The 21,911-nt window shown below is 29.6% G+C and overlaps 1 protein-coding gene across 1 annotated transcript in view; it reads left to right on the plus strand.

Annotated features, from left to right (window-relative positions):
- Positions 1-17,351: 17,351 nt before the first annotated feature.
- LOC123263005 (E3 ubiquitin-protein ligase synoviolin A) overlaps positions 17,352-21,911 on the plus strand; it is a 233,649-nt gene continuing 229,089 nt past the window's right edge. The window contains exon 1 of the mRNA XM_044725521.1: positions 17,352-17,699. Within this exon, the coding sequence (XP_044581456.1) occupies positions 17,571-17,699 (129 nt within the window). The 5' untranslated portion in view covers positions 17,352-17,570. The remainder of the gene's footprint in view (positions 17,700-21,911) is intronic.

Consider the following 21,911-nt stretch of genomic DNA (forward strand, 5'->3'; position numbering starts at 1 on the left):
TTGTCAATTAGTGTGAGCGATGACCGTGCACAGCGCTAGACTCCGAGTTTATGTAAATGTTAAAAGACATGAATATTAGTTTACCTCAGATAGCGTAGAGGGAGAGTCTCTGGCTGCCAACAAAGAGTTCTGGGTTCGATTCCCGGATAGGACGAAAATTCCGATTTCTTTTTTCGGTTACTGTATTGGTACCAATTAGTCCAACCTCCTATCTCTCTCCCTCCCTAAAATTTCTTTTAAAAAAACCGACTGTCAATTTTTACAATAGTTGAATTGTAAAGTTTACAAACACATATTGTATAATTTGCTCTATATTATTCGACTTTTTAAGTTTCTTGCTAGCCTTGCTTGTTGGATAAAATTTACAATAGTAGATCGTAAAAATTACTAAATGAGAAGTACAGTCCACCGTTACTATTTAATTTAATAAAAATTACGATAGTGAAATAGTAAAAATTCCTTCAATTTTTTTTCCGTGCAGAATTATTGCAGAATTCAACAGAATAGAACTGACTTAAAGATTTTGAATTTGTTTTAATTCAGTCTAATTTGGAGTCAGAGCGAGAAATTCGAGGATTATCTCCTAATTTAACAGAATTGAACCGAATTGAAAATTTTGAATTCGGTCTAATTCAGAGTCAGAGCCAGAAATTCAAGGATTATTTCCAAATTTAACTGAATTGAACTGAATTGAAAATTTTGAATTTTTTTTAATTCGGTTTAATTCGGAGTCAGAGCGAGAAATTCGAGGATTATTTCCGAATTTGACAGAATTGAACCGAATTAATAATTTTGAATTTTTTTTAATTCGATCTAATTCGGAGTCAGAGCGAGAAATTCGAGGATTATTTCCGAATTTAACAGAATTTAACTGAATTAATAATTTTGAATTTGTTTTAATTCGGTCTAATTCGGAGTCAGAGCCAGAAATTCGAGGATTATTTCCGAATTCAACAGAATTGAACCGAATTAATAATTTTGAATTTGTTTTAATTCGGCTAAATTCTGGCTCACCTGCCGAATTAAACAGAATTCATTTTAAAGTTAGGTACCGAATTAACAGAATTTAACTGAATTCAAAAGAATTAAAAATTTAATTCTGTTTAATTCGATCGAATTCAGTTGTTTAATCAGGGATATTATTACTCGATTCCCATTTTTGATGGGATTTCACGGAATGAATACTTTGAGCATTACAAATTTTTGATTGCAGCATGTGCAGTGCTTAGTTTAGATGAAGTCACAGAAGATTTTTTACATAAATTTGTCAAAGATTTTGAAGCACTTTATGGACTCAGACATTGCTCGATTAATTCTCATCAAACTATTCATTTGCCAGATTGTGTGAGAAGACTTGGCCCGTTATGGTCGTCACATAGTTATGAATATGAAAACATGAATGGATTGTTTTTAAAATCAATTAAAGGAACAAGTCATATAGATACACAAGTTGCAAATTCTCATTACAGAAATATCACGAAAGCAGTTTTTATAGAAGAATTGCCAGAGGGAAGTATTCGAGAATTTTGCTTGAGAAAGAAAAATCAAGTTAAAATCTGTTACGTCTGGGTGACGATAACACAATTAATTAATCAGTTCCTTAAATTTGAGACTAATCACTGAAGATTATATGTCTCGGGAGGCGGGAACCACGCCTATAGGCAACTGCACGCGGGTTTTTAATGGACAATGGATTCACGAATTTATAATGAACCGTGAGGAATTCTTGCTCTGTTGGGGTATCCCTGTTGGGGTAGGTCGGGGCACAAGCGAAAGAGAAAACAAGTGAGTTTGTATGGAATAGAACTGAGAAAGAATTATACCTGTATGAATAAATACTGTTGTCGTTGGGTCCTCATCCAAGTACCTGAGCGTCCGAAATACTAAGGGCGTTGACCGATGGTAATGACTGGCGACTAATTAAGTAAATGGTTAAGTTAGTTAATCAAGGTAATTCATTAACAAATCCGTAATGTTCGAATAACTTACGATTGTTTATTATGATAAATTTTAAATACAAGAGTAATTATCGATGATTGACTGGTTGGAATTCAGAATTTAATTATTTGATAGTTAAAATTTTGAACAATACTGAACTACTGATCACACCCACGGTTATAGGAAGTACTGGTGCTTCTCGGTTGTCGTAGTTGGGTTTTTATATACTCACAAGTCCCTCCTCCTCATTTACAATTTTAATAACCCTTAGTATAAAATTTTGGTGGGATTTCTAGATAACAGGCTACGGAATTCGGCGTTTGGGAATCACTATGCAATAGCAACGCTAATGCATAAACACTCTTGCCTATTTTCTGGGAGTTAACGCAGTCGGGTTAATTTCGGTTACCTACGGGATTCCTATGTCTCCGGACTTCGTCCCGTGACTCAGCGGTTGTTTGCTCAGGTGAGAATGCTCGCGATGGGATTGTTCTGTATGATCGCGTCTGACTTTCCCCTTATCTTTCCGAATAAGTTTCTTACAGTGAGATTTTCTTATCTCAACAACAAAATTTCATGTTTTCGAACTGAATAGTTGGATTTTCGATAGTGGCCGATGTTGTCCAGTGGTTTTCGGTTTTGTAATTTTCTATTTCTTATTTTCGACATGGCGACTATTTATTTAGGACGCGTGGGGTATCGCGATTTGTGCTTACGTACCGTACGTATTCTGTTGTTTCGAGATTCCTCTATTGATAGTTATTATTCCCTTTTTTCACGATGGTCGAACCGTAATGATTTTTCTTTTCTAAATTCCGGCTAGCTGATAACCGTATGCAGTACCTCAGATTATTTACTCGAGAGTTGAAATATCTTTTGTTTGATTTATTTTCTCGATCCAAGGAATTGTTTGAATAACTATTTTTAAATGTGAATTAATTATTCAAGTCGATAACTTGTCAACCAATATAATATAAAACGTAGAAATAATTAACCGTTTCTGTCTTAATACAATTAAGCTAATTTGTAACTTTCTAATTATTAATATTTATTTTATTAAAGCCGATGGCTTGTCTATTGAATTTGGGCACTCGGTAAATTCAATTCAATAAATATTTAATGTAAGAAAAATATCACGGACCGTAATACTGGTTACCGACTTCCCGATGAGTGCCGCCTTTGCTTCCGCGGCTGGGGTTTTTATATCCGCGGATCCGCCATTGTACCATGGTGGCTGGTCGCGTAGCCAGGCTCAGGCGTTGCCGTGTTACGTAACTCGTTTGAAAAAGGGTTTATATGCGTCAAATATATAATCGAATGCATTATAATGCGATATACGAAGTCGTGTCCGTATTGACCACAGATATCTATAAAAAATATATCGCAATTAAAGGTATATCATCTCATATTCCATTATTATTAATTATTCTATTATTAATATAGGATATTCATCAATAATATATTATCTTTATGCATAAACCATACATTCATCAATATGTTACTTCGCATATGCACGATTCTTATGTGTATCGATAAATATACGGTGTTACATATATTCTTCATATATTGCACATGATATATAGCACATATAGTTTCATGTGCTGGTGATATAGCAGATGATGCATGGATTACCATACATCAACGATCATACCATTCATGCAACCGTACATTCGTCATTCATTTGCAATACATCGTACGATATATTTTTAATAATCTGTAGTATTTCTATGCAGGAATGCGCGAAGAATATTTTTATTAAAGGTCATGTTCGTGGAATTTGGCCGCTAGCTATTTCTATTAAAGGTCATGTTTAGCAGCTGGTTACTTCCCCCATGGCTGCATACGCGATGGGCTCCTAGATAAGAAGTTATTTGCCGGCGTTTACAGGCGGTTTTTCGGGACAACTGAAAATAATGTTTTTCTCTCAGAACCTTTTGGTAACGAGTAGTCGCAACTAAGACGATAAGCTTTTTCAAATCTCGCTCGAGTAATATTCTTATCTGTGTTTTCCTTTCGTCTTATGTAAAAACAAAAAAAATGTTTTTTAAAAAGAGTTGTTTAAGGGTACGGTGTTACAGTAGTTCGTAGTTCCATCATTAATTAAGGATTTTTACTGATTAGTTATTCATTAATGTGTTACGCGTGGCCGTAACAAATCAACGAAAAAATTGGTGATCATTGTTACAGTGTCGGAACGTACAAAATTGTTAACCCCCTTCCTGATAACCTTCGAGATCTATTAAATATTATGGACATAATTAACATGAGAGTGTACCGGTACTTGAGACTGATGAAAAATAGCAAATTGTTTGTGTCAACAATGTATTCAGAGGAGTTACAAACCCAATCGAATGCGATTCGGTACTTACTGGACGGCAGATCTTACTTAGGGTTGATTATGTACTTCATAAAAATTAGAACCTGTAACTGCATTGATAATCTTTGTAATTGTAGAGCTAATCATTATGCTGTGATTCAGAAACTAATTACAGATGATGTATATGTAGTTACAGGAGATCGATACAGATTTAGAACAGAAGATTACTTACTCAAAGTTCACACTGAAGATCGTATTATATTAGTTTCAGTAGAAAATATTATTGATGTTTGTGTAATAATGAATACCCGGGAAAAAATGATCAGATCTGATCAGACATGAACAGGCATGAGTCTTCAGGTCTGATCAGGTATGAAAAATGACCGGGTCTGATCAGACCTGGCCAGGCATGTTCAGGTCTGATCAGATCTGTTCATGTCTGACTCGATCAGGTCCATAAAAAAATCGGTGCCGACGGGGATTCGAACCGTACACCTCGCGCTCTTCAGACTGACACTTTACCTCTTGACCAAATGATTCATCTTAACTTGAGAGTATCTTTCGAGCTACTTCAAGTAATTCAAATTTTATACATGATTTATCCTTATAGTTAACGGAGTTCTATACCTAATTTATTAATTATTAATAATTAATCATATATTACAGTGATTTATTCGGAACGGCTATGTATTTTTTTTCGCTCCATTAACATATGGTTCTACACTGAGAGAGAATTTTATTCAATAGTAATAAAACAGTTTATTTGGACTTGAAAAAAAATTTAGTTAATATTAATAAAATTATATTTCATATAAATAAAATTTTATTAGTATTTAATAAAATTTCATAAGTATTTAATAAAATTTTCTTAAATACTAATATGTGTTTATTAAAATAACCACGAACGACGCTTTCGTTTGCTGTCATTAATACGAATATTAAGTCATTAAAAGAAATAATCTCAAAAAAAAAAAAAAATTAATATTCATCAATTAATTATAATATATTCAAATATATTTTCACAGTAAAGTCTTTTAATAAATAGTATTAAGATTTTTTAACAAGACATCCTAACCTAACCTATTTGTTTACTTCATGACGAATCACATGTAGAGATTTTAAATAATAAAAATAAATAAATATTCGATTGAATTTATGAAATCATAGTCTTTATTTTTTAACAAATGAGTCCCTACATTGTCTGGTTTTCTGCTTCTGTTTTCATTTTATTAAATAATGTCTAACTCTTATCGATTCATTTGTGAAATTTTTTAAATTTAAGTGCATAAAAATTAACATCCACTCGGATAACAACAGTTGTAGACTTTGTATTTCAAAATATAGTTCCGACAAAATTCAATTTTACTTAATTATTTATTCAATTAATTACTGATCAATACTTGTTAGTTAGTTGATTAATGAATTTTCTTTATATTACATGTAGATAAATATTCATTACATACTAAGAAACATTTATTAGTATTTAATAAAATTTTTATTAGTATTTAAGGAAATTTAATTAATATTTAATAAACTTTTATTTGGGATTAGCCAAATAAACGTTTTATTAAATAGTAATAAAATTTCATTACTATTAAATAAAATTGTCTCTCAGTGTTGGCTAGATATCAGACATGGACAGGTCTGATCAGGTCTGAGCGTATTTAAGGCTTCAGACATGAACAGACATGAGCAGGCATGAACAGGTCTGATCAGATCTGAACGTATTTAACGCTTCAGACATGAACAGACATGAGCAGGCATGAACAGGTCTGATCAGGTCTGAGCGTATTTAATGCTTCAGACATGAACAGGCATGAGCAGGCATGAACAGGTCTGATCAGGTATAATTTCAGGCCTGATCATACATGAACAGGCCTGCTCAGGTCTAATTTCAGGCCTGATCAGATATGAACAGGTCTGCTCAGGTCTAATTTCAGGCCTGATCAGATATGAACAGGTCTGATCAGTCCTGATCATTTTTTCCCGGGTATAGATAACCAAATTGTCATTGGCATACCACTAAATAAATATGAATTAGAGTAGAATAATAATCATAAAATAATAATACTACACGGAAAGAAAATTATGGGAACTATTCCTATACCATTATAGGAATGGTTTCCATAATTTATGGGAACCATTCCCATAATAGTTTAGGAATGGTTCCCACGATATATAGGTTTAAATCCTACACCGAAAAAAAAAATTAGGGGTGCCACATGATACATTCCTGTGGCAGATACATGATTTTCATAAGGACATGATTTTCAGACAATAGTAGTTAAAGCAACAATAATAATCAAATAATAATAATAATAATTTATATTATTAAGATAATAAGAACAATTTTGTCTTCTGGATAGTCATATGATGAAATCGATTTTTTTAGTGAAATTTAGTGTCATTGCAAAGGACTTGACTTGAATTTGTGCCTTTTCAAGGTTTCATATCATTCTCATCGATGGTCAATTCATGATGACAAGTATTTAGGTTGCATTCGAAAATGCTCTATCTCTAGACATATAATTGAGAAATGACCTTGTATCTCGTGAACTATTGACATTTTTTAAGATATAAGCTCATCCCGAAGTTACACTCATCGAGACCTTTCATTTGAGTACCTACATCAATTTTTCATATATTTTATATATTTATATATATTATATATATGTAAATATGGAAAATATATCAAAAATGCATGTGGGTACTCAAATGAAAGCTCTTGATGAGTGTAACATCGGGATGTGAGCTTATATCTTCAAAAATATTAATAGTTTACTAGATACAAGGTCATTTCTTCATTATGTATCTAGACACAGAGCATTTTTTAATGTAGCCTAGATTCTTATTATAATAAACTGACTATTGGTGAGAAAGATATGAAACTTTGAAAAAGCCCAACTCCAAGCAAAAACCCATTTTATCATATAAATACACTGGCCACAAAATTTTTTTTATTCTCTTAATAATATAGATTATTATTATTATTATTTGATTATTATTGTTGTTTTAACTATTATTGCATACTACATGAAAATTATGTTGCTGTCACATGAAAATCAATTTTTTTTTCCGTGTATATATTATAGAAATTATTTCGAACTCACTCCGCACGAAAATTTTATCTTTATTTTATTTTGAAAACGATTCCTATAATGGTATAGGAATGATTCCTATAAAATTCTTCCTATATCATTATGGGAATAGTTCCCATAATGATATAGGAAACATTGCTATATTATTATGGGAATATTTCCCATAATATTATGGGAATGGTTCCTATAAATATAGGAACTATTCCTATATTATTATGGGAACCATTGCCATCGTTATGGGAAATGTTCCCATAATTCTGGGAAAATTTCCTATAATTATGGGAACAGTTCCTGTAATTGCCTGGGAACTGTTCCCATAAAATTATGGGAATAGTTCCCATATTTTTCTTTCCGTGTAGTTTATTTATGTGAATAAATAATTAAAAATTAATTTGATTTAATAAAATGCTTTAAATTAAATTAAATTAAATTAAATAAATTTATAATAAAAACATAATTATTTATATTACAATTTTTTTAGAGTTTTTTTATGTTCTTAAATTTAATGTATCTAATTAATAATAATAATATAATATACTCAATAATTTGAAATGATTTAATTTACAAATTAATTTTTTTATCAATAATTTTTAAGTTACTATTTAAATTTATTTGTATTGAACTATTTAATGTTGGTATGAGTGTATTTTGGAAGGTTACATTGATCAATAAAAAAAATTGAAGATAAAAATATCGATCAAAACAATTAAAAATTGTCTAGTAGGCTCATGTAGGTTCATGTAGGCTTATGTAGGTTCATTATTCTGACTCGGGAGAATACCCTGAATAAAAAAAAGTATTGACACAAAGAAAAAAGTATCGAAAAGTATTGTAATCTGAGACATGTGATCTGAGGCTTTCTTATTTACTTCCCGTGGAGTGTATACTATTTTTTTGCTCGACGAAGGCAGAAAGGGGCAACTTCGTTTAGCGCAGTGGGCCGAAAGTTGACGCTTTCTGCCCGTCGAGCAAAAAAAGTCTTTTATAGGGTAGAAAAGAATAAAAAAAACTTCCAGCGAATTCGAAAGGGGACGACGGAGTCACAAGTGGTCAAAATAATGAAATAAAATTGATTATTTATCACAATAATATTTATCAGGTGCTAGTGAATACAAATATCAAATAAAATAATATATAAATTAAATAAAATGATCTCCTGCCTTCTTGTTTGAATAATTATCGGAATAACATATTACCGACTATTACCTAGAAGAATAACTCTTCTTGCTCTTAGGGATGGTAAAATCGATTCCGATTCTACCCGAGAATCGATTCTGTGGTCAAAAAACTCGATTATTTAGACTCGATTCCCAATTATCAGAATCGATTCTTAGTGATCGAGTCTATAATTTATTTTAATGCCGGAGTAATAACACTATAGCATCAACACACTGATAGAAGGATTTGTTTCTAGTTAAAAAGATTTGTTAATATTTAACAAATCATTTATTAGAAGCCATTTGTTAGTCCTTAACAAATATTTCTTAGTATTTAAAAATATTTATTAATATTTAATAAATGAATATCAGATTTATTAAATACAAACAAATCATTTTAAATACTAAGAAATATTTGTTTAATATTAAAAAGTGGTCTCTAATAAATGATTTGTTAACTACTAACAAATATTATTTAATACAAATAAATCCTTCTATTAGTGTATATTAAATAAAAAATGGCCCAAAGTAATTTTATATTTGATTATGAAAATATTTTAAATTTAGCGCTCTCTGTGCGTTCGCATTCAATCGGATTTCGTTCAATTCAAATATTTGAGAAAATTTTTATTTTCATTTGTATATGATTTTAATATGGTATTGAAATCTTGTCTGTATAGGTGAAATTTTGAAAAAAGAAATTAAGTCATCGAAAACTCTTGTGGTTACCTGCGAAAATAATCTTACAGATCATCAACCATCTTCAGGTAGTAATGATCTGTGGGATTTTTTAGACGACGCTGAGCAACACAACATTCAAGTCGCTGACAGTGATGAAGCAGGCGGTCTGCCTATCGAACTTATGCAGTTTATTAATCGGTCTACAGTAGACTGGAATACTAATCCTAACCTGATTGCAACTTGGAAATCGCTCGAATCTGATTACCCCTATTTGTTGACTGTAGCTATAAAATACTTGTGTTGTTGCAACATCAACACCATGTGAACGCTTATTTTCACACTCAGGGTTGATTGCAAATCAGCTCAGAAGTAGATTATCACCCAATCATTTGAATATGTTGGTTATCTTAAAATCTATCTTACAAATTCGTGGTTATAATAATATTTAATTAATTATTTGAGTAAAATACTAATTTTATTGTTTTCAAATGTTACTTTTTTAATAAAATGTAATAATATTTTTTAAATTTGCATTTTATTGCACCTTTTACCTTATTATGCTAGTTTTATTTTTTAAAATTAAAAAAATTTGTGAAATTTTAATTAAAAAAAAAAAATTTTACTCAGAATCGATTATTTAAAAGAATCGATTCTTGAAATTGATTAATCGAATCTGAGAATCGAAATTTCTGAAAAAAGAATCGGAATCGAGAATCGATCCTTCAGCTTATGTTTCCATCCCTACTTGCTCTTTATCATCAGATCCGCCGTGACTACAGACGTTGGTAATAAAATCCCGCATGGTTTACTAAGAGGGGGCGAAATTAAGGAAGTGGGGGAAAAAACCCGAAAGTACCCGACGCGACTTACTGGCTGGGACGACTTTATATTGTCGCTTTATAAAAACAATCTTAAATTTTAACATAAAATGAAAGTTGTTACATATGGCGCCATCTATTCAAATTAACTTTTTTTTGTCAAGGTATAAGAAATCTATGCCATAGGGATTGTAAGTTATCAGAATTATAGGCAATCGGATTTCAGTGTAATCGGAATTATATCCAATAAAATTTCTCGGCAATCAGATTCTGAGTAATCAGGATTCTAGGTAATCGGTAATCTACCCCATAGGAATTCTACGTCATTGATAATTTGGGTAATCGGATTCTGGGTTATGGAAATCTAGGTAATCGGGATCTAAGTCACCGGTAATCTAATTCATTGGTTTACAGGTAATAGACGTCTTTCCCATATAAAATTAAGCTCTCCAGCAAGCATTGTTTATCATTTAAAAACAGTACATCTAACTAAAGTTTTTCTTTTTCTTCAACTTAATCGAATAGTTTTCAATATCAAATTTAAATTAATAAATAGTAAAAACGTTGAGTAAATTCTACGTAACGACAACTTATATCCCAGTTAACAAGGAGGCAGTACAATCTATCTAGTGATCTTGTTGAATATTGTGATGCCTTTAGATGAATCCAACAGGTGACACTACCTGTCAGCGAAGCGCGAAATAAAATAGAATTTAAATAGTTAAAATTGCCCAATTCATCAATTTTAAGTCAAACGTTGTAGAATATTTATTACATAGAGTATTTTTGTTTTAAATTGTCAGTTTTTATATTTTATTTAATACTAACTATTAAATAATAGACACTTTTATTATAAACTTTATTTAACCTTTATTCAATCTTAACTCTTCTAATAACAATCTAATACTTCTTTACATAATTAACACGTATGAAAAATATAATAATCAGTAAGAGAATATGATGTGAGCTTTTAGCTCTCTGAAAACGAAACAAAAAGTGATGTTAATAATAATAATAATATAGAGGTACAGTCGGCGACATGTATTTCTCCCGTACACGATGACAAACGTACACGAAAACATCTCTATGTAAAGAACTCCATGTTAGACATTTCTATTGAATACATTTCTAAGGAATATTTGTATGGGAAAAATTTGTCTATTTGACAATAATTATAAGCAAGAATAAGTCCATGTACAATAAATCTAATCGTGATTAAGTCTGTTAAAAAATATTTCAGGTTCAAAATAAATCCATGCATCAACATCTCTATGTAAAATAAGTATGTATTGTAATGCACCTAGTGCATCCAGCAGGTGACGCTACCTGTTATTAGAGCGCTATCTATTATGAGAGCGCGAATTCAAATGAAATATTCAAATTAATAAATATTAAATGATTAAAATTAGTTAAATTTTATATTCGAAGTAAATATTCAAATCATTTATTCAATGCTTTTACTCTTACCAGTTGTCATAAACATCTTTTAGTTAACTCTGTTTTATATACAAAAGAAAATAAAATAAAAAAACATATTTCGGTACAAAAGGACATTGTAACCGAATTCTCAGAACCCATAAAAAGTACTTGAATAATTCAAGGACTATTTCTCGCCACATGGAACTTAAAACCCTATGAGGAAAAGTCGTAAAAGACACGTGTGAAATTCAATAGACTCTTGTTCTAAAGTAACAAAGAATAATACAAAACCATATGTAACTAAACAAAAATAAGATTGTTAAATAACATTTACTGTTAAAATCTAACTTTATATAATATTGTAGCTAAGCAAAATTAAGTTAAAATAATTAATAATTATTATCTTGTATTTAATTTATAAAATTAATAATTATTATTTAATTAATTTACTATTGATTTATTATTGAATCATTATTTGATTATTATTTAATTTATAATTAAACGATAATGTCTATTCTTTTATACATGATAATAATTAAATTGACTTATAATTTTATTAGAAAATCCGATTGTAAAATAATAGAAATAATATTTAATTCAAGTTATTAATTAGTCAAACTCAAACATTAATCCAACATATTATAAACAATATATATATAAATAAGCAATATAATATATATATTTTCATGTTATAGTTTATTATAATTTTTATTGTAATTTAATTTCAAGTTAATTATAAGTTAATTTTTATTATAAATAGATTTTAAAAGGGTCTGTTAAATTAATAAGAATAGTTAAATAAACATAATGACTGTATTGCTAAAAGTGTATATTAGTGAAGTCTAACTTTCAGGCCGATAGGCTGAAATAAATATATATAGATATAGAGAAAATATATTTTAGTATATAAGGATCATTTATATGTAGTAGAAAATGTGTGTGCTTATGTATTCCTTAGAGTGGATGTATGTATGGAAGTTATGGTGGGAGAAGAACGGAATTTGAAGCTCTTCGGAAAAACTATGTAACGACACTTCTCACCGAGAGCTTAGATTGCTAAGATCACGTCATTGTAAACCTCAATTTTATATTTTGAAACTTTTTAATATTTTGTCAACTTGAATAATAAATTGAAACCAATTAAATAATTTTGATCAAAATTAAATAACGTCTAAATAGAAATCTTTTATTTAAAATGATTCCTTTCCCGCGCTGAAACCGAGTATTTTAATACTCCCGGGCGAAAGAACTACAGTAAGTAAAGTTTCCAATAAATAAAAATAACATCCACTAGATGGAAGCATAACATTAGTCTACCACATTATCTTTAAAGCAAGTTAATTTTTATCCGAACAAAAACAGTTTCACTGTAAAAAAGTCGCGCCAAGTCCACGTTCATAAGACTATTAGGAAAAAAAATTTTTTTTTTTCTTTACAAAAAGATACAAAATAAAAAAATTAAAAAATCCGAGTAACCGATATGATTGTTTATGATTTTTGGAAATTAAAAAAAATTTTATTGTAAATTTAAAAATTAAAAAAAAAATTTTAGAACGTATTTAGTGTGCGCGGTTGCAAAATATTTTACTTTTAATGAAATTCGTAAAATCTATTTACTAGGACTTTAAAAAAATTTAAATACACAATGACGCACACCAAGTACGTTCTAAAATTTTTTTTTTAATTTTCAAATTTACAAAAAAATTTTTTTTAATTTTCGAAAATCATAATCAATCATATTGGTTACTCGGATTTTTTAATTTTTTTATTTTGTATCTTTTTGTAAAGAAAAAAAAAATTTTTTTTCCTAATAGTCTTATGAACGTGGACTTGGCGCGACTTTTTTACAGTGAAAGTGTTTTTGTTCGGATTTTAGTATTTTTTGTAATTATAATGAAAATTTACAATTGATAACAACTTAAATCTCGTGTTGACTGCATTTTTTACTGCAAACTATCCCCTTGAAGCTACAGTTTATGTAGATGTAATTCTAGTGCACCCTGGCGGCCATAGATGCAAGCTATGAATCATTTTTTTTCACTGTAGTTACGTACCTGGCGGTTTCGGCGACACGGTGAAAGCACGGTCGAATGACGGTTGTTTCACGGTCGTTTCACCGTATAAAGTTCTTTCTTACCGAGCGATCTGTCAGTCAGCATCAGATACCGTTGTGAACGATATCTACTATAAATTTATTGAATATTTACGGTGCATACGCAAGTGAATCTACGACGTTATGACCGACACTGTACGCTCAATATACTGTCCAAATACGGTGATTTTACGCTACTATCACGGACAATAAAATAAAAAAAAAGTTGCGGACAGCCTAGACCGAGACTCGAACCCGATTCATCTGGTCGCGCGCCCAAGACTCTACCAGCTAGGCTATCTAAGACACTGCACGAAACATTAGATTCAGTCACATCATAAGGTGTCAAAACCAAGTCATTTTTTTTTTCATTGCATAGATAAAAATAGCTTAAATAAAGTTATATTTTTTCCATGACTTCAAAATAATAATCGTATTAAATGATTCAAATTTTTGATGATTACGAAATTCTTAATTTCGAAATTATGGTGAAATTATTAACTGTATAAAAAAAGATCTGGAAAAGAAATTGCTAAAAATTGAATTGTTAAAAAAAAATATCTCATAATAATAAACAGAATTACAATAATTTAATATTTTTTTTTAATTTTTCATCCCGATTAGTTACTGAAAATTTCTCATTTACCTATCTTTTTATACACTTTGAGTATTTTTAATGTAATAAAAAAAAAAATATAATCAGCACTTTTTCATTGTTGACTAGTAAAAAATTCCTGACTTACCGACAGTATACGCTCGTTTCACGGTCGGTTCACTCACAGACTACTGTGCATCTACCACCGAGTTACGGTTTTTTGACAATTTATATGTTTTCAAATGACTGTCAAATGACAGACGATCGATCGATGATCTACGATTTTTACTCAGGTAAAAAATCGGAGAAGTCAAGTAAAAATTTGGTTTTTCGAATAGTGAAGTATGATAACTATACAGAATAAAAATAATAAAGTAACAGTGAAAAACTTTCACAATGATACTCGTCGTTCACTGTCAAATGACGGCCGTTCGATAGTCAAGTGACAGTCATTCGACGATCATTTGTCGACACTGTGAATTTATGGTACATTCACCGTCGTTTCACGATCATTTTACCGTGACCACGAATCCGCCAGGGGTGTCTATAGGAAGGATAACTACACATTTTTATTTTATCTAGTCTGTGGCGTTGATATTCCCCATCGAAAAAAAGTCAGGATCGAAATTTCTGGGCTTACTATAGTTTGTGCTGATAAAATTTAATAATTTTAAGTGAATTAAGTGTTATAATTGATTATAATTAATTAATATCAGTAAAATAAAGTATAAATTACTTTTATAATATATCATTTTGGAAAAAGGAGAACCATATAATTAAATAAAATTTTGCAACCTCGAAATACCGTTCTGCTTACAGTAAACACATTCGGTAGTCTGGCGCTCCGTTTACAACGGATTTGAACGGAATTTGGCGTCAGATTCTACCGAATCTGTGGATAATGAAATGTTCCAGCAGTTATATTCATTTCTAATAGAGTTAAAACGTAGTTTATATTAATGTTTCATATATTTATTTCTGACAGCAATATACGATAGATTTATTTTCACTCGCATCAATTTAAACATAGACTTAGTTATATACTTATCATTTAAAAATCAAAATTACTTTGAGACTAGTATATTTACTATCTTTTATATTTAAATATAATTATTTTTACAATTTGTATTACTTAGCAATTACATTATAAATCATTCGTCACTGTTTATGACAATATAATTTTTAACTTTTGTATAAATTAATCAATGATTTTTCATTACATTAATATTATGAATTAGCATATTTATTTGACTTATTTATTATCTATCAATATCACTTTGTATTTACTATAACTAATACGACCAACCAGCGCATGCGCACTCATAATTAAAAATCTGTAAATTATTTCTAAAAAAAATTAAATAAAAAGATAAAAACAATCAAACAAATAATTTAATTAATCGAGCAAATGATAAAAAAAAAGCTATCGATTAAAAAAAAAAAAAAAATTAGATTTGGAATATGTTGCGCCAACTTATAAGAGTAAATTTAATTAATTTTTTAAAAATAAACATTAATCGAACAAATAATAATTTTTGACGAACAAATAAGAACAAACGACGAACAAACGATTTGTTTATAAAAAAAAAGAGTGTGTGTACAGTCAGCGCCATATATTTTGCCTGGACACAGTAAATTTCAGCCACGAAAACATCTCTATGTATAGTTGACTATGTACGACATTTCTATGAAATATACTTTTAGCGGATATTTGTATAGCGAAAGATATCTCTATGTAAAATAAGTCTATGAAAAATAAAAAACGTGAAAATGATTTCTATTAATTATTAAAATTGTAGAAGAATTATTCTAGTCTAAAATAAATCGATTCATTGACATCTCTACGTAAATTAAATACATGTAATTTTACTATAGTACTACACATTTCAGTGTAGATAGAAGTTAATATAATAATAATAATAATAATAATAATAATAATAATAATAACAATAATAGCAGTATAGGCATGCGGCACTATTATTACTGTTCAAATTAAAATACAAATGCATTTTGAATTTTTGAATAAAACTTTTTTTAACTTAATTTTTTTATTTAAAAACTATAAAGTGATTCTTCAATAATAATAATTATTATTATCAATCATCAATAATTATAATAAAAATGTATAATACTACAATTTTTAAACACCTGAATCTAATTTTCAGTATTTGAATACAAATTAATTATATTTAAAGGATTTGAGGAAAAATTTAATTTAAAGAATACCTGAAGGTTTCAATATTATAATTATTGAAACATTGCTAAGCATAAAAAGAAAAGATTATAATTCAATTATTTTTTTTTAATTTTACGTTTTTTATAATATTTATTACATAAACATCAATTAAAAATTATTGATAATCACGAAGAAAAGAACGTTAAAGCAATACATTTTTTTTTTACAAGCATAATTTTGTTAAATGCTTCCATCAATATATTGTTATTTTGACAGTTTTATTCAAAAATTCAAAATGCATTTGTATTTTAATTTGAACAGTAATAATAGTGCCGCATGCCTATACTGCTATTATTGTTATTATTATTATTATGATTATGATTATTATGATTATTATTATTATTATTATTATTATTATTATTATTATTATTATTATTATTATTATTATTATTATTATTATTATTATTATTATTATTATTATTATTATTATTATTATTATTATTATTATTATTATTATTATTATTATATTAACTTCTATCTACACTGAAATGTGTAGTACTATAGTAAAATTACATATATTTAATTTACATAGAGATGTCAATGAATCGATTTATTTTAGACTAGAATAATTCTTCTACAATTTTAATAATTAATAGAAATCATTTTCATGTTTTTTATTTTTCATAGACTTATTTTACATAGAGATATCTTTCCTATACAAATATCCGCTAAAAGTATATTTCATAGAAATGTCGTACATAGTCAACTATACATAGAGATGTTTTCGTGGCTGAAATTTACTGTGTCCAGGCAAAATACATGGCGCTGACTGTACTTCGGCGAAACACGCCCAATGCAGTACCCCCTATCAATAATTTTAGAATGTTCAGAATGTATCTAGTGACACCTGTGAGTAAATAGTACTACTATACTACTTTCGCTTACAATTCTTCTATCTCTTTACATGCAACTAATGGCTCAAGGAACCAATTAGCTTAGACCATAGAATATAAAATTACAAAGCGAAATGAATTGCTCGCACCAATAATAATAATAATAACAACCAATAATATTCAACCATACAGCTGTTTACACGTAGCGGTAAAGATAATTGTTAACCACAAATTTCAGTTCTATTGTTTGTTTGTTTCTCAAAAAAATTTTGAATATCAAGTAATAAGTAAAATACATTATAAGTATAAACTACTACGTTGAAAGTAAGCTTTTACAGTCTCAAAGACCATAAAATATCAATTTAAAAAGTTGGTAAAATTCAACAATGAGGACAGCTGTAATTTTAATAATAAGCATTTTTCTCACGAGTACTGTCATCGGCAATGCATATTACCAGAAAAAACAGTTTTATCCTTCAGTTGTTTACATAACAAAATCCAATCCTAGTATGGCTGTAAGTGTTTCAATCTTTCTTATAGAAATCTATCAATTTTTTTTTATAATGGTGTATAATTCATTTTTAGACTATATAAATGTTTATTAAGTTTTTTGATGGGTTTTTTTCCCTGATGACTGGTTTTAATTTATTTATAGTTTGTTCTATATTGGCAATCCAGTCTAACACAATATTATTTAATTATTACTTTGCGATATTTCGCCTGTTTTACTTACAGGCATCATCAGACATTTATTCAATTAATATTTCATACAATTATTTTACATATATCCAACGTCAATTGATAAGATGATTACATTTTAAACCTCAATAATAGTTTTTAGATTATGTCTGATTATATAAATCTATATCTATATATATATAAGAGATTTCCACCTATACAGTCACTCATCACGATATCTCTGGAACCATTAGAGCTAAAGACTTGAAATTTGGTAGGAATATTCTTTTCTCCGAGAAGAGGTCAGCTAAGAACGGATTTTACGAAATTCCACCTACATGGGGGGTTGCGGGGGCGTTGACAATGGAAAATTCCCATTTTTAAACTATAGCTCCTATCGACTCCAAATTTAGTAGGAATCTCCTATATGTGATGTAGAAATGATCTACGAGCGGATTTTATGACAATCTACTCCCAATATAGATTGCGGGGGTGGGCGTTAACAATGAAAATTAAGTTTCCGAACTATAGCTCCTACAGACTCCAAATTTTGAAGGAATTTTCTGTAAGTGATGTAAAAATAATTTATAAACGAATTTTAGGATATCTCAACCCACAGGGGGTTGCGGAGGTGGGTATTAACAATGAAAATTTTTAATTTTCAATCTATAGCTCCTACAGACTCCAATTGGGTAGGAATTTTCGCTAAGAGATGTAGAAATAATATACGAACGAATTTTAAGATACCTCACAGGAGTTTGCGGGGGTGGGTATTAACAATTAAAATTTTTAATTTCCAAGCTATAGCTCCTATAAACTCCAAATTTAGTGAAGGTCTTCTATATGTGATATAAAAATGATCTAATAATGGATTTTACAACGAATCAACTCCAATAATGATCGTGGGGGTGAGTGTTAACCATAACAAATCTTAGTTTCCAAAATATAGCTTTTAAAAACTCTAAATTTGGTAGAAATTTTTTATCTCTTATGTAGAGATCACCTCAAAATGGATTTCAATAAAGTCTACTTCCGATAGGAATTGCGGAGGTGGGTGTTAAAATCTAAAATTTTCATTTCCAAACTGTAACTTCTACAGACTCCAAATTCGGTGAGAATCTTCGTGTATGATGTCCAGTTCAGTTAAGGGATTGCGGGGACGTTGATAATGAAAATTTTCCGTTTGTAAAAAATAGCTCTTATAGACTCCAAATTTGGTAAAAATCTTCTACATGTGTTGTAGAAATAATCTAAGAGCGGATTTAAAGACGAATCACCCCCAATAAGGATTGCGAGGGTGGGTGTTAATAAAAAAAAATCTTAATTTCCAAAATCAAGCTTCTAAAAGCTGTAAATTTGGTAAGAATCTTTTATTTGTCATGAAGAGATCATCTCAAAACGGATTTCAATAAATTCTACTTCCGACAGGGATTGCGGGGCTGGCTGTTAGAATTTCAAATTTCCATTTTCAAACTGTAACTTTTACAAACTCGAAATTAGGTCGAAATCTTTCATTTGTCATGAGGAGATCATCTCAAAACGGATTCCAAAAAATTCTACTTCCGATAGGGATTGCGGGGGTGGGTATTAAAATCTAAAATTTTAATTTCCAAATTGTAACTGCTGCAGATTCTAAATTTGGTAAGAATCTTCGTGTACAATGTCAAGTTCAGCTGAAAATGGATTTTCTCGAATTCTAACCCCAAAAGGGATTGTGGGGGCGTTAACAATGAAAATTTCTCATTTCCAATCGATAGTTTTTATAGACTCGAAGTTTTGTTGGAATCTTTTATTTATAATGTAAAAATCATCTAGAATAGGATCTTACGAAGTTCCTCCCCCACATAGGAGTGCGGGAATGATAATTGTCCAAAAATTCATATTCTTCAAATACAGTTCCTACAAATATAAAATTTGATAGAATCTCAAGAGAAACAGACAAATACCGGGATGGCCTCCAAGGTCAACGGATTTAAATATTTTACTTACTTAATAGTGATATTTTCTTACAACAATCGTCTCTTTGGCAGCGGCAAAAAAGTCATTGTAACGTTTCCAAAATTTAACATTACATATAGCTATTCAGTCAACGGACTAAGAATTTTACATACATTTTATTTTTGCTGATCACATAATCGATGAATTGTTCTCATTACGGGATTGCGAAAATATAACAGATTAAAAGCATTGCATTTTCTAAACACATGAGATATAGAAAAGAAATTTGAGATATAGAAAATATGAAAAAAAATAAATAAAAATAAAACATAAAATTTAATTTATTTCCTTTTCAATTCGCCCAGCGAAGCGGGCGGGAAACCGCTAGTGATTATATAAATGTCTAATAATGACTGTAAGGAAAACAGGCGAAATATCGCAAATGAATAATTAAATAATAGTGTGTTAGACTGGATTGCCAATATGAACCAAACTATAAACTATATAAATGATACAAAAATTGGCAGACATCTAAAAATTTCCTAGCTTTAATTGATAGATGCAACTAAATCAATTAATGCTGAAAATTCATTTGAAAAAAAGTTATTCAGTTTCTTACGAGTTTAACAAGTGGAATTTTCACTTACATTTTTTGCGTTACGATTTATTTGTCGAAAACATCCTAAAGGCTATCAAGTGTTTGTTAATTTTAGTAATACTCTCTCTTTCTCTATATACATATATATATTCATGTATTTAAGAATAATTTTTAGGGTAAATGTTATTCAGTTGTTTAGTTATTGAAGCTTCAATTTACAGTAATAGTTGAAATGTGAGACATTAGAATTGACAAGATTTATTTGTCAAATTTTTCTTTTTTTTTTTTTTTTTTCCCCATTTCCAAGATTTGATGACAACATTCTAATTGCAGACAAATAAAAATATGTGTGTAGGTGCACATCTTTCAGTATTAAATTTATTCAAAGAACGACGTCCGTCGCACATATTTATGAACATCACGAATAACAATGAAGTTAAAATGAACAGAAATTAATTGGGTAATATCCAATCCGAAACAAATGATTATGCCTAATCATATATAATGAAAAAAGTTTGGAAAATCCAAAAATGCACGCCTCATAATCTCATTTTTCACAATAAAATTGATTAAAATAAAAGATAAAAAGCAAAATCATAAAAAATTAGGAAAACGGTTGACCCTAAAGGCCATCCCTGCAACTTCCCGCTAATTCCGTTAATACCTGGCCGCTTTTTTGAGCTCTTCGAGCTCAAAAGTACAATCTGTGTGTTGTTTTAAGCTCTCCGAGCTCAAAAAGATACCTTTTCTATGCTTTTGAGCTCTTTGAGCTCAAAAGTCTGATAGAAGTTTCATGGAACACTATTTTTTGAATGTTCATACCGCAATAACTTTTGAATGAATGAACCGATTTTTACGCGGTTGGCGGCATTCTACGTAGTTTTTTAAGCCTTATAAATAATTTCTAAGTTTCAATTGGTCAAACTAGAAATTTCGGAGTAACTCTGAAAAAACACTTTTTTCGGTTTTCTTTCGTTCACGATATCTCTCGAACGAATCAACCGATTTTGACCAGCTTGGTGGCAATCGACGTGGTTTTATGATGTTAAGAGCTGATTAGTTTTTGGAATCGATCGGTAGAGCTGTTTGAAAGTTATTCCAAAAAATGTCGAAGTTATGTTGAAAAAATCCTTATTTCCAAATATTTCGTCGAGGATATCTCTCGAACTAATCAACCGATTTCCACGTTTTCGGCGGCAATCGACGCGGTTTTTTAACCTCTGAAATTATTCTATATCATCAAAAACGATCCGAGAAGAAATGACGAAGTTATGTGAAAAAAACAGTTTTTTCGGTTTTATTTCGTTCACGCTATCTCTCGAACGAATCAACCGATTTTGACCGGATTAGCGCCGATCGGCGTGGTTTTTTGACGTTAAGAGCTGATTAGTTTTTGAAATTGATCGATCGAGCCGTTTAAAAGATATTCCAAAAAAACCACTTTCAAAAATGATTTTTTTCTAATTTTTTTTGAGATTTTTCAAAATTTCTCAAAATCTATCGGTCCGAATCG

The sequence above is a fragment of the Cotesia glomerata genome, linkage group LG1 (genome assembly GCF_020080835.1).
Source record: "Cotesia glomerata isolate CgM1 linkage group LG1, MPM_Cglom_v2.3, whole genome shotgun sequence".
Taxonomy (NCBI): Eukaryota; Metazoa; Arthropoda; class Insecta; order Hymenoptera; family Braconidae; genus Cotesia; species Cotesia glomerata.